The sequence below is a fragment of the Macrotis lagotis genome, chromosome 6 (assembly GCF_037893015.1).
Source record: "Macrotis lagotis isolate mMagLag1 chromosome 6, bilby.v1.9.chrom.fasta, whole genome shotgun sequence".
Lineage (NCBI taxonomy): Eukaryota > Metazoa > Chordata > Mammalia > Peramelemorphia > Peramelidae > Macrotis > Macrotis lagotis.
Genome location: NC_133663.1, coordinates 76,441,224 through 76,456,798, shown reverse-complemented (window position 1 = coordinate 76,456,798; position 15,575 = coordinate 76,441,224). Strand labels below are relative to the sequence as shown.

General features: G+C 34.8%; 1 protein-coding gene across 4 annotated transcripts in view; it reads right to left on the bottom strand.

Moving 5' to 3' along the window:
• Positions 1-15,575, bottom strand: part of ERBB4 (erb-b2 receptor tyrosine kinase 4) — a 1,472,307-nt gene that overhangs the window by 961,010 nt on the left and 495,722 nt on the right. For all 4 annotated transcript variants that reach the window (XM_074191455.1, XM_074191456.1, XM_074191457.1 and 1 more), the window contains one exon: positions 698-849. In XM_074191455.1, the coding sequence (XP_074047556.1) occupies positions 698-849 (152 nt within the window). The remainder of the gene's footprint in view (positions 1-697; positions 850-15,575) is intronic.

Genomic DNA, 15,575 nt, shown 5'->3' with positions numbered 1-15,575 from the left:
TACAAAGCAAACATCACCAACTTTAATACATTACCTTGCTGAGTATAGAAAAATGAAAAACAAATATTTTTGAGATTTTTATCTTTGTGTATCCTTGAATAACTTGTTTTGATTCATATACTTTTCCATTCTCTTATATTTATATGTATTATTTTATATTAATTATATGTAGAAATTGTGTAGTATCTGCCTTTGTCTCAGTTCAATTATGTATGTGGGTCTAAAACCTTCAAAAAGACTAGAAAACCTAGAAGAAAAAGGAAAAGAGGATACCTGCTAAAGTCACCAATACTTATCTGCTTGTCCTCTGACCTTCCCAATTGCTAGCCTAATTGCCTTTTCACCTGCTGGCAATTTAGAAAAAGGCAGACTTGCTAGACATTATATACCAGGCAGTGACAGTATCTACTATCAAACATCCTGGGTAACTGAAGCTGTTCTATACTCAGGGTGTCAGTTTTGACATAACTGTTATCCTTGCTCTTTTCCCTTTTTATTCATTTAGTATCTCTTATGTTCTGCCTACACTCATGGTTGAAGGATCATTGTTTCTCCAGTTATGAACAAATAGGTTGTTATATGCACTGTGATATCAGTGGCCATTCACAAATATGAGAGGAAGAAGAGAAAGAGAATAAGAGAGAGAGAGAGAGAGAGAGAGAGAGAGAGAGAGAGAGAGAGAGAGAGAGAATTTTACCCGTAAGAAGGAGAGATCACGGTTGTGCTCAATGCTGGTTATCTCCAGGTTCCCCATGACCACCTCACAGTTTTCATAGTATTTACGTAAGGCGCGATATTGCTGTTCCAGGTCAGAGAGAGAGCTCAGTTTGTTCTCTGTTCCAGCACACACTGCGAAAACAAATATATACACATGGATAAAGTCACAGCCTTCTGTATAACACAACTCAAAAAGAAAAAACACTTCAGATTATGGTAGATATTCAGATTAGCATTACATTGCTCAGTTGAAACTGTGATGGGTAATCCCTGACTATAAACAGTGAGAAAAGTAATGGAATCCATGGTTAACCAGAATTCAACCAAAAGTGGAATGTCTTATAGACACACCAACAATAACTAAATTTATTCAATGTTAGAAGTAAAGATGTGTACATGTGTGTATGCATGTATAATATATGCTAAAGTATATATATATATATATGTATATATATATATACATATATATATATGGTTCTTACCTTCAAGAAAGTCATATTTTATTAGGTATAATATAAAACATTTACAAAAAAATACAAATTGTATTTTTAAAAGTATATGAGCTTTTACAAAAATCATACTTTTCTTTAGAATTTTTATAATTATTATGGAATAAAGTCAAATCTCTTTCTGGTTGCAGCTTTTTTATATGTTTGAGGACAGGCTAAGCTAAGTGGAGAGAAGCTCATCATCAGGAAGAGGGGTACCATGCAGTGATTTTTTTTTTAAACCATAGTAATGATGACATGGAGCATGATGTAGGCTCAGTTTGACATCTTATCTAGACAGCTGACCTTGAGGTACCTTAATTCCAGACTGGTCTCTGACACATATGGACTATGTGAACCAGGTCAAATCACTGTTTCTCCAAGCAATAGGAAATCCTTTGAAGCAACAATTTTTAAACTTTTGTGTGTATGTCATGAAATTAGTATAATTACAAGTCTAGCCTCTATCCCTAAGCCCCATCCAATACCTATCTCTAATAATCCAGTAAGTAAAGGGAAGTATATAAAGTAGTCCATACAGTCCCTACTACCAGGACCATAGTGGCAAGAAATGGGATTCTACAAAGAGATGCAAGAATAACAATTCTTTAGTCTTCCAGAAAAACAAATTTAACTGTTGATACTCAGTTTTTATTCAGTGATATCCATATTGAAATTGCTGATATAAATAAAACCACAAGATAGAATTAAGTCTCATTCAAATGAAAAGAGAACTTGGAGAAAAGAATTTGACAGAGAGTTTTCATCGTAGCAAAATGAAACCTCATTTCATGAGTTAACACAGCAATCATATCTAGCTATGTTCGTGAAAAACATAACTGAGCAGTGTGAAGAAAAATGGATTTCTGCATCAGCACCCTTTGCAAAAGATGAATAAGTCGAGAAATTCTGTGAAAATTTGACATATTCTTCAAACTAAGTAAGTATATACCTTGATGCTTGATGATTCCATTATGAATGAGGGAAGAGGAAGATATAGAAAACTGTCAAAAAAGTAGTTCCAGTTAGGAGAATAAAAAGAAAAAAGTCATGGAGACAACTGAGAAATATCATACCTGCATAACATGAATGTTTCCATAAAGAAGAGAGTGTGTAAAGACAGTGGATAGGACAAGCACCCCAAGATAACTCTTCTCTACTCAAATTATTGCAATTAAATTGATTATATTTTGGCAAACAGATGATGAATGATTACTGAAATTAGCAGAGAGTTTCTAATCTCCTGAATTGTGCTGAATTGCCTACTTTTGTGAAGTCCACATGCTAAGATTTTTTAAAAATTTTAAATAAAGTTCATTGTATTTAACAATGCATAAAAATCATTCTTAGCTTTTTAGGCATTTGAATTTAGGGGAAATAATTTTCCAAACCATGAATTAGATTTAAGGATAAATATGTACTTTAACCTATTATAGTTAAACAAGATATCTATTCCATAAAACAGGAAATAAACAAAGAAAAAGATATCAATGTCATTATTATTATTATTCAGAGAATCCTAACAAATATAATAAATGTTTGTTGAAATGAGAAAGCTGAAAAAATCCAAGTCTCCACTAACAAATACCACCTCTTCACCATATGGAAAGGGATGACAAGTCAGGACACCACTTTAGGGAACAAACTTATTTTCAAGACATTTGATATGAAAATGACAAGATCTCAAATGGCATATGGCTTCATAAAATTTGAAAAGTTTTTGAGGGAAAAAAACTGAGCCAGTAACTAAGCTAAAACTCATAGAAAGACAACAAAACTAGAATTTGCTACTGTTTTAAAATACTGTGCTATTGAGTTTGCCAACAAGGGACCCCCACCTGAATGGGCATAGACTGCCCAAAGTAAGTTTACCTGGGCTTCTCTGTGTTTAAACCACAAAGGAGAGTGGAGGTTAAGCCAAAAGATTGGGAGAGTTTGTTTATAGACCTCGGTGATTAGATAAGATCTGAATAACCTAGGGCCCCTGGGTAGTACAAAGGATAGAAAGCAGCCCTAGATTGTGCAGCCTCAAATACTTAATAGCTCTGTGACCTTAGGCAAGTCACTTGACACTGATTGCCTCACATCCAGGGCCCTCTCTAGTCATCCTGATTCATACCTGGTCACTGGACCCCAGATGGCTCCTGGGGGGAAAGCGAAGATCTTGGTTTAGCACAGTTCCCCTTATTCAAATCCAATTCACATTCTTGTCATAGAATCACTTCCCTGATATCATGTACTTCAAGAATGAAGAACAAACTTTATTGATTAGATAAGATGCCTTAATCTAATGATTAAACTGATTCCTGAAACATTTAAGTTTCATTGAATAAATGCCATCACACAGACTATTCTTGTGGAAATGTCATTGGGATGGGGATTGTAGAAAAAAGAGATACTTTAATGATACACTCAGTTTACTAGTGTGAGGGAGCTATATTCAGTTTGTGATCCATAATCCCAATATAATTTCCCATGCTCTATGTATATATAGAATCCTTTTAATTATGCTAATAATGACAAAGTCATAAGAAGCTATGCTTATCTTCTTTTAAGCTGTTCTTGAGTCTTGTATTTGAAAGTTAAATTTTCTATCAGTTCTAATTCTTTTGTCAGGAAAGCTTGAAATTCATCAATTTATTAAACATCATTTTTCCCCTATAGAATTACACTGTTTTTCTGGATATGCTATTTTTGTTCAAATACTAACCCAATTTTCCCTCTAGAACATCATATGCCAAATACTCTACTTTAAAATAGTGGCTGCTAAATTGTTTAAGGTCCTCAGTAGTTCTATGATATTTGAATGGTTTCTAGTTGCTCTGGAATTTGATTCTAATATTCATTAAAATTTTCATTTTGGAAACTCAGGTGATTAGTAGATTCTTTTCATTTCTATTTACCCTTTGGTTTTAGAATATCAAGGTCATTTTCCTTATTTTTTTCCTGTGAAAATGACTTTCAAGTAGTCCACTAATTCTTAAATTTTCTCTCCCTTTTGTTTTTATAATAGTTCACATTTTCTTAAAAATTTTCATTCATTTGACTTTATTTCATTGTTTCTTGATATCTCATGTAGTCAATTACTTCTACTTGTTCAATTCTAATTTTTTTAATTTTTAAAAAATATTTTGTTTTCCAATTATGTACAATAGTAGTTTCTACCTATCATTTTTGTAAAGTTTTGGATTTTATACTTTTTCCTCTACCTTTCCTTCCCTCCCCCCAGCCCCACAGAAGACACTTTGATAATCTTTACATTGTTTCCATGCTATACATTGATTGAAATTGAATGTTTTGAAAGAGAAATTATATTCAATTCTAATTCTTTTTTAGTTTATATAATAAAGGAATGATTTATTTTTTATTTTTTTATTTTTAATCAATTCTAATTTTTAAAGAATTCTTTTCTTAAGCCTGCAAGGATTTGCATGAACTGATGCTGAGCGAAATGAGCAGAACCAGAAGAACATTGTATACTATAATAGCAACATGGGGGTGATGATCAACTTTAATGGACTTGTTCATACCATCAGGGCAGCAATCAGGCACAATTTTGCGGTGTCTGTACTGGAGGAGAATGCCATCTGTATCCTGAGAAAGAACTGTGGAGTTTGAACAAAGACCAAGGACTATTACCTTTAATTTTTTAAAAAAAAACTGTTGTTTTATTATGTAATTCTGCTATATCTCATACTATATGTTTCTTCCTTAAGGATATGATTTCTCTCTCATCATATTCAACTTCAATCAATACATACTATGAGAATGATGTAAAGACTAGCAAACTGCCTTCTGTGGGGGTAGGGGGAGGGAAGCGAGATTGGGGGAAAAATTATAAAACTCAAAATAAATAAAACCTTTCTAAAATTAAAAAAAGTTATTTTCTTCAGTGAGTTTTTGTATCTCTTTTTGCACAGTGCCAATTCTGCTTTTTTTTTTTTTTTTGCTAGGCAAAGGGGTTAAGTGGCTTGCCTAAGGCCACATAGCTATGAAATTATATTGTGTCTGAGGCCAGATGTGAACTCAGGTACTCCTGACTCCAGGGCCAGTGCTCTATCCACTTCGTCACCTAGCTGCCCTCCCAATTCTGCTTTTTAAGGAGTTATATTCAACAGTACATTTTTGTATCTTTTTTTCTTTGGGAAAACTCCTCTTCTTTTTAAAGACTTCAGTATTTTTGTGCCTCTTTTACCATGCTATTTTTTCCCATTATTTTTCCCTTATTTTAAATTCTTTACCTAATTATTCTGCTATGGTTCTTGTTTGATTTTGAAAATAATTTTTCATTTCTTCTAGGAATTCTTATAAGGGTTTTGCTCAATTTACATTTTCTTTTTCTTTGAGACTTTGCATATAGCTAGTTTGATTTCATTGTCTTCTGAGATTGTGTCTTCCCTGTCCCTATGCTAACTTTTTTTTCTTTTGTTTTTTGCAGAGCAATGGGGTGAAATGACTTACCCAAAGACCCAAAGTAAACAGCTGGGAAGTATCAAGTGTTTGAGGTGAAATTTGAACTCAGATCCTCCTGACTCCAGGGCCAGTGATCTATCCACTGCGCCACTTAGCTGCCTCTACCATAGTAACTTTTCATGGTCAGGTTCTTTTTTTGTTGTTTGCTCCAATTTATTTCTAGATTTTTCTCCAATCTATTTATACATTTTGAATTAATCTCAAAAAGTTGGTCTCTCTTTCCCATGTGGGGGACAAGGAAAGGCACTGTTCAAACATTAGGCTTTTTTTGTACTGCTGTTTCCAAAACTAATTCTGGGGGTTTGGTAGTTTTCAGTACTTCCAAATTGATGTGATCTGGGGAGAGGTATGGTCAGTGCTCTTCTGTTCTGAACTCTGGTCTCCAGAGCACTTGGTCTTGGGATTTCAATCAATACTTTTCTTCAGGATAATTGCTTTATTGGAAATTGAAGGGATATTGTTCCTCAAGGCTCCTGTGCTCTTGAGACCTGAAAAGATGCTGCTAATCAAGGTCCCTGCTTCCTCTTGACCTCTTCTCCACCCTTGAACTGTGATCCAGAAGTGGGTATAGGCAATGGAATCACCAACAATTTCCATCTCTACATCCAGTGCTTGCAAAGGGGTCCGTTGTAAATGTTTTTCTAACTAGTTGCTGCATCTCCTTACTGCCTCTCTCTTGTGAGCTCCCAAGGCTCCTGTTGCTACTGCTGCTTCTGTCACACCACCAGTCTCAGCAGTGTTTCATCCACCTGGTCTCTGGGCCAGCCTCTACCACCATGTCACAGGTCTCTTCTCCTAATCTTGTAAATTGTCTTGAGTTGAAAAAAAAAATGCTTCAATCTTGGCTCTGCTACTCCATCTCTTAATTGAGGACTGATTTTAAAGTTGTTTGGAGGAGATTGTTAGGACAGGTGAGTTGAGTGTTTGGCTCCACTCTGTAAGTTCCCCCAAGGCAAGTAATGAACCTTTTCTCCCTCTAGGTATCTCTCTAAAAACTGTAATTGGAATACAATCTTCTGAAAATGTTTGCTTTTCTTTTTCATCTGTGAGGTACTTATAGTTCACACTTTATCTCAATGATGATGATGGTGGTGATGATGATGATGATGACGAAAGCTTCCAATTCCAATTTCCTTATTATATGTATGGATCCTGACTTCACTATCCTGACATCTGCTAGTGGGTTCTTATTCAACTCCACTTGTTTCCGGTTTGAGATTATAAATGTCTGAAATAGGGTTTCAATATGTCTCATTTTGTACTCCAGTTCCAAGACTTGCCAAACTTCAATATCCTGGGTTAAGCAACCAATGAATTAGGAAGTAAGATCTGCCCCAGAGCCCTAGAAACAGATACTTCATCCTTACTTCTCTCTGGTCTTAGAATAAGCACTGTTTCCTTCCTGAACTGTGTGACTCTACTTAAGCAAGAGAGCTACCCTCACTGGTGAAGTCAATAAACCTTGTTTTGGTTTACAAATTTCTGGTCCTATTATACCTGATTATTCCTATTATATTCCTCTCTACATATATTCCTCAATTATAGCTTTCTATTTTAACTCTATAGTAAATAAATTTTGGAATTTAATACTAAGCCAAAGAACAAGTTTTTTCATATTTCCATATTTTGTGTCCCCAATTAAACAAAATTCCCTGAAAGCAGTAATGGTATCATCTGCTTGGTTATCATATTCCCTTCTGCAAATGATTGTGGAAAGCTTTACCAGTAAGTATTCCATAAATGCAGGCTGATGTGATAGAGAAGTTCTCTTTTAGGTAACTGTTAAGATACTGCTTTTCAAACTATGTTCCTTGGAATCTCAGATGGCAAACCAATCTTCTTTGCTATTCATTTTGGTTGTAAACAGCTTATGTGTTCAGATTCTGCAGATAGCCCTCAGAGATTAGTCAAAACTGATTACTGGAAAGCAAAGATGACTACTTAAAAGTATAGAATCTTTATTCAATCACTGAATGTGCCAAATAATGCTTGATGTTCAGTAGCAAACATTTATTATAAGTCAGTAATATGCTAGACTCTGGAGAAATAAATTAGAGACTTTCCTCCCTCCTTCAAAAGTTGAAAGGGAGAAAGAGATGCAACAGGTATGAAGACCAGTAAATAGTTGTTGCTGCTGTTGTTTTAGGAAGAATTAACAATAAAAACCTGAGGGAACTGGGAAGGCTTCAGAGAAGAGGTGACATTTGAGTTGAGTTTTAAAGATCAACTTAGGCAGGGATGAGAAAAATAACATGTGGAATAGGTTTTGAAAATAAAGGGAGTTATTAGATAGAATGCTGAGTTTGGGAATAATCAACTATTTTGGTTTGGCTAGAATACAGAGTTCATGAAGGGAGTGGCAATATGAAATAAGGTTAAAACTTATTTCATGGTTCCATGAGAATTACTGAAGATTTTTGACGACTTCAGAGGGCTATTTTGGCATCTGTATGGAAGATAGATAGTTGAGGGTAGAAATAAGAAACTGGGAGATCAATTTGAAAAAGCTATTATAATAGTTCATGCCACAGGTGATATGTGTGATAGTCTTTTGAACTGTGATGTAGATGTGGATGTGGTTGTGGATGTGAAAAAATGGGTGGATAGAAGGAGAATAACTAATATTTTTTTTTCATATTGGTAGCAAGGTGACACAGTGGATAGAGTACTAAGTTTGTGGTAAGAAAGATCTGAAATCTATTAGACGTGTGACCTGGGCAAGTCACAAAAAAAAAAAACCCTTTATTTGCCTCAGTTTCCTCTACTGTAAAATGTGGATAATAGTAGATGATTCTTCATAGTTTCTTGCACATATTAAAAATGCTATAAAATGCTTATTCCATCCTTTCTCCCCAAATGCAACCTCCTCAAAATTCTGACAGCCTTATCTGTCCTAATGCCCCCTAATATATTATCCGAAATGTCCCTTCAGTTCCTGGCATGCAATTTGCCCAATGCATACTTAGATCTTATGTATTTCTACATTAATACCTGTGCTCAGATTGTACCTTCATCCTCCATCTCTGATTTTCTCCTTCCTTATATTCTAAGGTTAAAGTCACACCTCTTCCATTAAACTTTCTGGATTATCCCAGAATAATTTATTCTTTTCTTAGAAATCTTATGCAGGGGAAGAAGAAGAGAATTTGAATGTAACAGAAAGAATTTGGGTGGAGATGTAAATTGACTCTTGAGATGTAAATTGACTTGGAGTAGAGAAATATGATTGTAACAGAAACAATTATAATCTTAAAAACTGCTTGGGGTAAAGACCCTCCCAATTCTTAAGGTACCACTGATTGATTGTTTAATGTAAATTTTTTATCCTGATCTTGGGCTTTGCCCTCTACATAATTCCAGGTCCATTAGAGGGGAAGGAAGTACACCTTTTGCTCTCTGGATGAGAGGCAAGACATAAAAACCTGGGCTGGACCCTGGTTCAGGGTCAGCAATCTTCTCTGAGCATGGCCCAGCCAAGGTTGTTTGCTTGTTCTTCTATCTCTATCTCTCTCCCTACCCCTTCTTATGTCTTTAATTTAATAAATTTTTTTGTTTTAATTCCACCCATGCTTTCCCAGTCTGAATAATGATTCCTCATAGGCAGAACTGAACACATGTAGCCAGTGGTTATATTTTGATGACCGATGAAGGGATTCTTGCTGCCCAGACTGGGAAATTGGATGGAACTACATAGGTGAACACACACCCTTTTTTTAAATTCTAGATTTTTAGGAAAGTAGGAAAATTAATGGACCTCTAGTCCCCCCCCCCCCTTCTGTGTTTATCTTTTTTTAGGTTTTTGCAAGGCAAACAGGGTTAAGTGCTTGCCCAAGGCCACACAGCTAGATTAATTATTAAGTGTCTGAGGCCACATTTGAACTCAGGTACTCCTGACTCCAGAGTTGGTGCTCTATCCACTGTGCCACCTTGCTGCCCCTACCTTTTTCTGGAAAATGGAAAAAGGTTGAGTTTGTGGGTTGTCAGCAAAGCTGAATCCATGTGGTATTTGGTAGTAGTCCTGGTATGGGCCTGCCCAGTTCAGACTGACCAGGGGAATGGCAGTTCTGAGGTGCGTTTGTTTTATATCCCACTGTGAATGAGGGTTCTTAAGGAAGGACATTCGGCATGTGTCCAGTTAACATGTTTGCCTATCTATAAATTGATGAGAATTAAAATATGGGGGAAAATCTGATACCAATACTCTTTCCTTGTTTGTTCCTTGGAAAGAATTAGATTCGACAAAAGCAAAATATTTGAGCTCCTGGAAATTATCCTTGGGTGGTATTCTTGTTCTCTCTTTCTTTCTCTTTGAAATGCTCTCTCTCATTCTCTGCTGTCCCCATCCTCTGTAGAGGGAGGGGGGACAGAGAAGGTAAATCTTCCTTTTTAGAACTTTGAAACTTATACCTATATGTCAGATGGAATGCATGCTTCATTGCAGGAATTGTAAGACTCCCCCTAAACTTGTTTTAGAAAACAGGGGAGCCCCATGCCTTCTTCCTGGTTTGGGGAGGAGGCAGGGTTTGGACAATGACTACATTGTTCTTAGGCTATTGATTAGGAAACTTCATGGTCAATTAGTTAAAGGAAAGGGGAACATAACTTTTTCTGGGCCTAGGAAATTCAGATTTCATCTTTTAAGTAAGCCTGTGCTAATAACTAATATTTCTATAATACAGTAACTGGATTTGAACTTTACAAAGTTATTTAAGAGTGCATTCAATTTTAACTATTGGTTGGCTATTTCAAAATCTTTTTTTTTAAGTTTTTTTATAAGGCAAACGGGGTTAAGTGGCTTGCCCAAGGCCACACAAGTAATTAATTATTAAGTGTTCTGAGATCAGATTGAACCCAGGTACTCCTGACTCCAAGGCTGGTGCTTTATCCACTACGCCACCTAGCTGCCCGTATTTCAAAATCTTAATGAATAATGATGTTCCTCAAGAAATTCTGATTGATTCTAAATTATTTTTTGACTGGTCTTAATTGATACATTCAGAAAATATAATAAATATATGTGTATATGTGTGTACATGTGTATTTAAATATCAATGGGATGTTTTCACATCTCTCTATTAGCCTTGGAAAATAACAAGAGAGAAAATTAGAGATTGGGGGATGGAGGTACGATCTGAGCAAAGGTATTGATGTAGAAATGCATAAGATCTAAGCATGCAATGGGAAATTACATGCCAGGAATTGAAGAGACATTTGGGAGCATATATTAGGGGGCATTAGGTGGGAAAATGTTTCTATATTCTGACATTTGGTTATGGGCCAGGGTATCAATCTCAGCTTAGTAAATTTGATTCAAAATAGTTGTGTCTGTGTCTAAACTCCTGTGTGTGTGTGTGTGTGTGTGTGTGTGTGTGTGTGATTCAGATATGAAATAGTTATAGTTGCCTGAGTTAAATGTTACTCCTTTTAGTTTGGGTTTTGAATTTAATTTCTTAAAAAGGTCTAATTTTAAGGAATTAATGAAGTTGGGATCTGAGCTTATCTGCTTATACCATTTGAAAGTTTGTAAGTGGCAAAGTTTGAAATGATTTCAGCTGTGAGCTAAATTTTTGTTGATCTAATACTTTGGTTGAAGGCTGTATCCAACTTAGGTTGCGACCTTAAGGTTTCAGTTTAGTAAATGTAGACAGACTCCCTGCCCTCAAGAAGCTTTAAAGAGGGCGCAAAGGCCTTTGATTGGCAAAGATCACCACTTTGTGTTTAAAAAGAAACTATCTGAGAGCTAAAAGTAATTTAGTCACCCTTTGAAAATTTTGTAACAAGTCTTGAGAATTTATGTTAGTAAGAAGAAAAATATAATTGGGATAAATTGTATGTCACAGAATTTTGGAATATTGAATCATACTGATTTCTTTTGGGGAAGAGATATTGTATTACATTCTGTAATCTGATTTTGTTTTGATGTTAAATCAATATTGATAACTGTCAACAATCTCACAAGGACTTTTTAAGGAAGAAAGTTTGTAATCTTTGTCTCATCATCTATAATGTTTATGGAAGGGAATATATATATACATATATATATAAACATGTATTTATCAGTTATGTGATATTCTCTTGTAACTTCAAAGAAATGCTAACAGTGTTTGGTTCTCTTGTGAACATATATGCTATTTGAATACTGTAATGTTGGAACTTGGAATTAACATGTGATTGTTTTGAAGGTGTGGTAAGAAAAATACCAATAATTTTGACCCCTTTCTGGGATAAATCTATGGATTCATGCATGATAACTCATGTTGTCAATTGACTTGAATGCCTGGCTGTTTTTTGCTATTGTTTTATTGCATTGGAATCAATAACACATGTTAGAAATTTAAGGTTGCTGTGTTAAAGTCACCAGTCTCACTTTCTCCTCCATCGTCATCTGGGTCCAGTGGCTAGATATGAATCAGGATGACTGGAGATGACCCTGGTTGCAAGGCAATCAGAATTAAATGACTAGCCCAAAGTCACACAGCTAGTAAATGCTAAGTGTCAGAGTCTGGATTGGAACTTCTATCCTCCTGGCTCCAAGACCAGTGCTCTATCCATTGTACCACCTTGCTGCCCTCATTTGTGAACATAAATAGCTGCCATATATGTCTGTATGGGCAAGCAAAGCAGTAGGCTGACTTGACTATAATTTTCCTTGATCTTTTCCAGTCAATACTGATGTTGCCTCCTCAAACATTTTAATTATAAAATGAACAAGCAATCCTAGTCATTCAAACTAAGTTACATGAAAATTTCACCTTATAGATAAAAAAAAGGGCTCTGAATGTGTTCCATTTTTCACAAATAACACACACTGTAAATTACTCTCTCCTAAAAATGTTGGGGGGGGGCAACCAAAGCAGGGGAATTGACTGTTTATATAAGTAATCATTCCTCAAGCAACAAGTCTGCCATTTTTTGTCCCAATGAAGATATGGTCAACCAAAGGATAAATAATTGGTATCAACATTTTAAAAAGATTTATAGATTAAAGAGTAGTAACATGTGTTTGTGTGTGTGTGTGTGTGTGTGTGTGTGTGTGTCTGTGTATGTCCTTGGCAATCAATTACTTTTCTAATTAAAGTATTTTTAAAAAGACAGAATACAATTCTTTAATAATTTTGTTGGTTTCAAATCCTCAACTACCACAAAAGACAATTTATCTATTTCTTTCAAGGAGAGAGTAAAAATCTATCCATCTCAAGGTTGGGGGATAATTTCATATTCCTTATTGAGTGAAAACTTAAAGAGTTATACTTGTCACATATTAGCAAAACCAATTTATTTTCCTAGGAACATTTATATATTTACACACACATATATAGGTATATATAAGTCCTCACAATGTCCAAGGTCTCATAATATCAGAAATTTATCTCACTCTTAAGAAGCTTAAAATATAGCAGAAGATAGAGATAAGGAGGATACAAGTGTGGCATGGGATATATAAAGAGGGAGAAATTACTCTCACCTAGAGAGATTAAGGAAGATTCTTGTAAAAAGATCATGTTTGAGTTTATTTCCTTCAAAAACTTGTGTTCCTCAAGACTTCTTTGGTTTTAAGCAAAAAATAAAACAAAAGACTCTTAAAGATTGTAGTTAAATTTACATCTAAAATATTTTTTCTTTTAATACTAATTTGTATATCATTTAACATAACTATATACAATTTTCAATTTATATTAAAAAAGAAGACTCTCAGGGGTGGCTAGGTGGCACAGTGGAGGGGTGGCTAGGTGGTGCAGTGGAGGGGTACACAGTGGATAGAGCACTGGCCCTGGAGTCAGGAGTACCTGAGTTCAAATCCAACCTCAGACACTTAATAATTACCTAGCTGTGTGGCCTTGGGCAAGCCACTTAACCCTACTGCCTTGAAAAAACCTTAAAAAAAAAGAATCTCTTTTCTTGAGTGAAAAAACAGTGCTTAAGATAATTTAGAAATGTTACAGAAACTTTTTAACATATGGGTCAATGATTGAAGGCAACAAGACCTTACAAGGAAGGTTAGGCCTTGCAAAAACAGATAGAATTCCTTTCTATAACATGACTTCTAGTGGTTTCCACAATTATGAAAGTGACCATAATGACAGGTGGAATAGACAGCATGATATACTTGACAAGGAGTAAAAATAACTTATTAAAATGATGCCACATTAAAAAATTATAAATAGGAGTCCCATCAATTGAGAAATGATTGAACAGGTTGTGGTATATGATTGTCTTGGAATATTATTGTGCTATAAGAAATAATGAACAGAATGGTTTCAGAAAACTTGGGATGACTTATATGAACTAATGCAAAGTGAAGTGAGCAGAATCAGGAGAATATTATACACAGTAATAGGAATATTATTGGGATGATCAACAGTGAAAGACATTTACTTTAAGACAATGATTGTCAAATCAAAACCAAAGGAAAAGATAGTGAAAATGCTGTCTATCTCCAGAAAGAGAACTGATGAACTCTAAGTGCAGATTAAAGTTTAACCTTTTTTTTTCCTTTATTTTTCTTGAGTTTTGGTGTATAATTTGTTTTATAACATGAATAAATATGCAAACATGTTTAGCATGACTTCACATGTAAAATTGATATTATACCCACTTGCCTTCTTAAGAGATGGGGGAAGAGAGGAAGGAAGTAAATTTTGAACTCAAAATTTAAAAATAATAAATATTTAATTTTTACATGTAATTGGGAAATATTTAATGATGTAACCAAAGCATATTAACAAAAATATGCCACATAATAACCATAAATACATAATCATGTAATAATTTCAATTCCTGAAATTTTTAATGACTTGTACAACTAATCATATTCAGAGAAATGTAAATTTGAGAATATATAAAACAAAAATTCTCTCAAATGGAAACCAAGTGGATCTATAAATTACTGGACCTATTTTCTTGGAGGAGAAAGATAATTTTAGGAAATCAAATGAAATTCAGAAAACATTAGTAAATTTTTACAAAGAATTTTTCAAGGTTTTTCTATGTCTACTAACTTCTGTGCTCTCTTAATTTCTATCCTCTTCACTTTGAAATTGTTCTCTTCAGGGTCATTAATTAAAAATGCAGTAAATGCAATGACATTTTTTCCCTTTTAGTATCCTTCTATTTGAAATTCCTGAATTATCACATAATATTGGTCATACCAACTTTTTGCTTCTCTTCCCTTAGCTTTTGTGATATTGCACTATACTTCTCTACTCTTTTCAATGGCTCTTTTACTTCCCCTAGAAACCTCAGGATACAAATTTCTCAAGGTACTGTATATAACTTTTGGGGTTTTTTTTTATAGAGTTGACTTCTTAGGCATTACATATATTCATATGCCATCAATTATGACAGCTATGCTCTTGATTCTCCAACCCTTGCTCTCCACTACAATCACACTTATCCAACTATCTGTTGGATATCTCCAATAGGGTGGACCATAATCAACCTGAAATATTATGTCAGTCAATTACATCATTAGTCCTTAAAACACCTCTGCATACTTCTATTTTATGAGTTAAAGAAAATTAGTCATCTACTCTAAATCTGACACTTTCTCTAGCTTCTTTGTTTCTGCTGCTGATACCATCAACTTCCCCAGTTAACCAAATAAAAACTTCGGAGTGATCTGCAGCTCTTTCATCTTTTCTACTACCTACTTTCAGGTTTTTTGTTTTTTTTTGTTTTTTGCAAGGCAAATGGGGTTAAGTGGCTTGCCCAAGGCCACACAGCTAGGTAATTATTAAATGTCTGAGAATGGATTTGAACCCAGGTACTCCTGACTCCAAGGCCAGTGCTTTATCCACTACACCACCTAGCTGCCCCCTTACCACCTACTTTCAAACCACCAGTTATTCTTGATTGTCTATATTTCACTTTTCTTTTCAATTGCATTGCTATAATTCA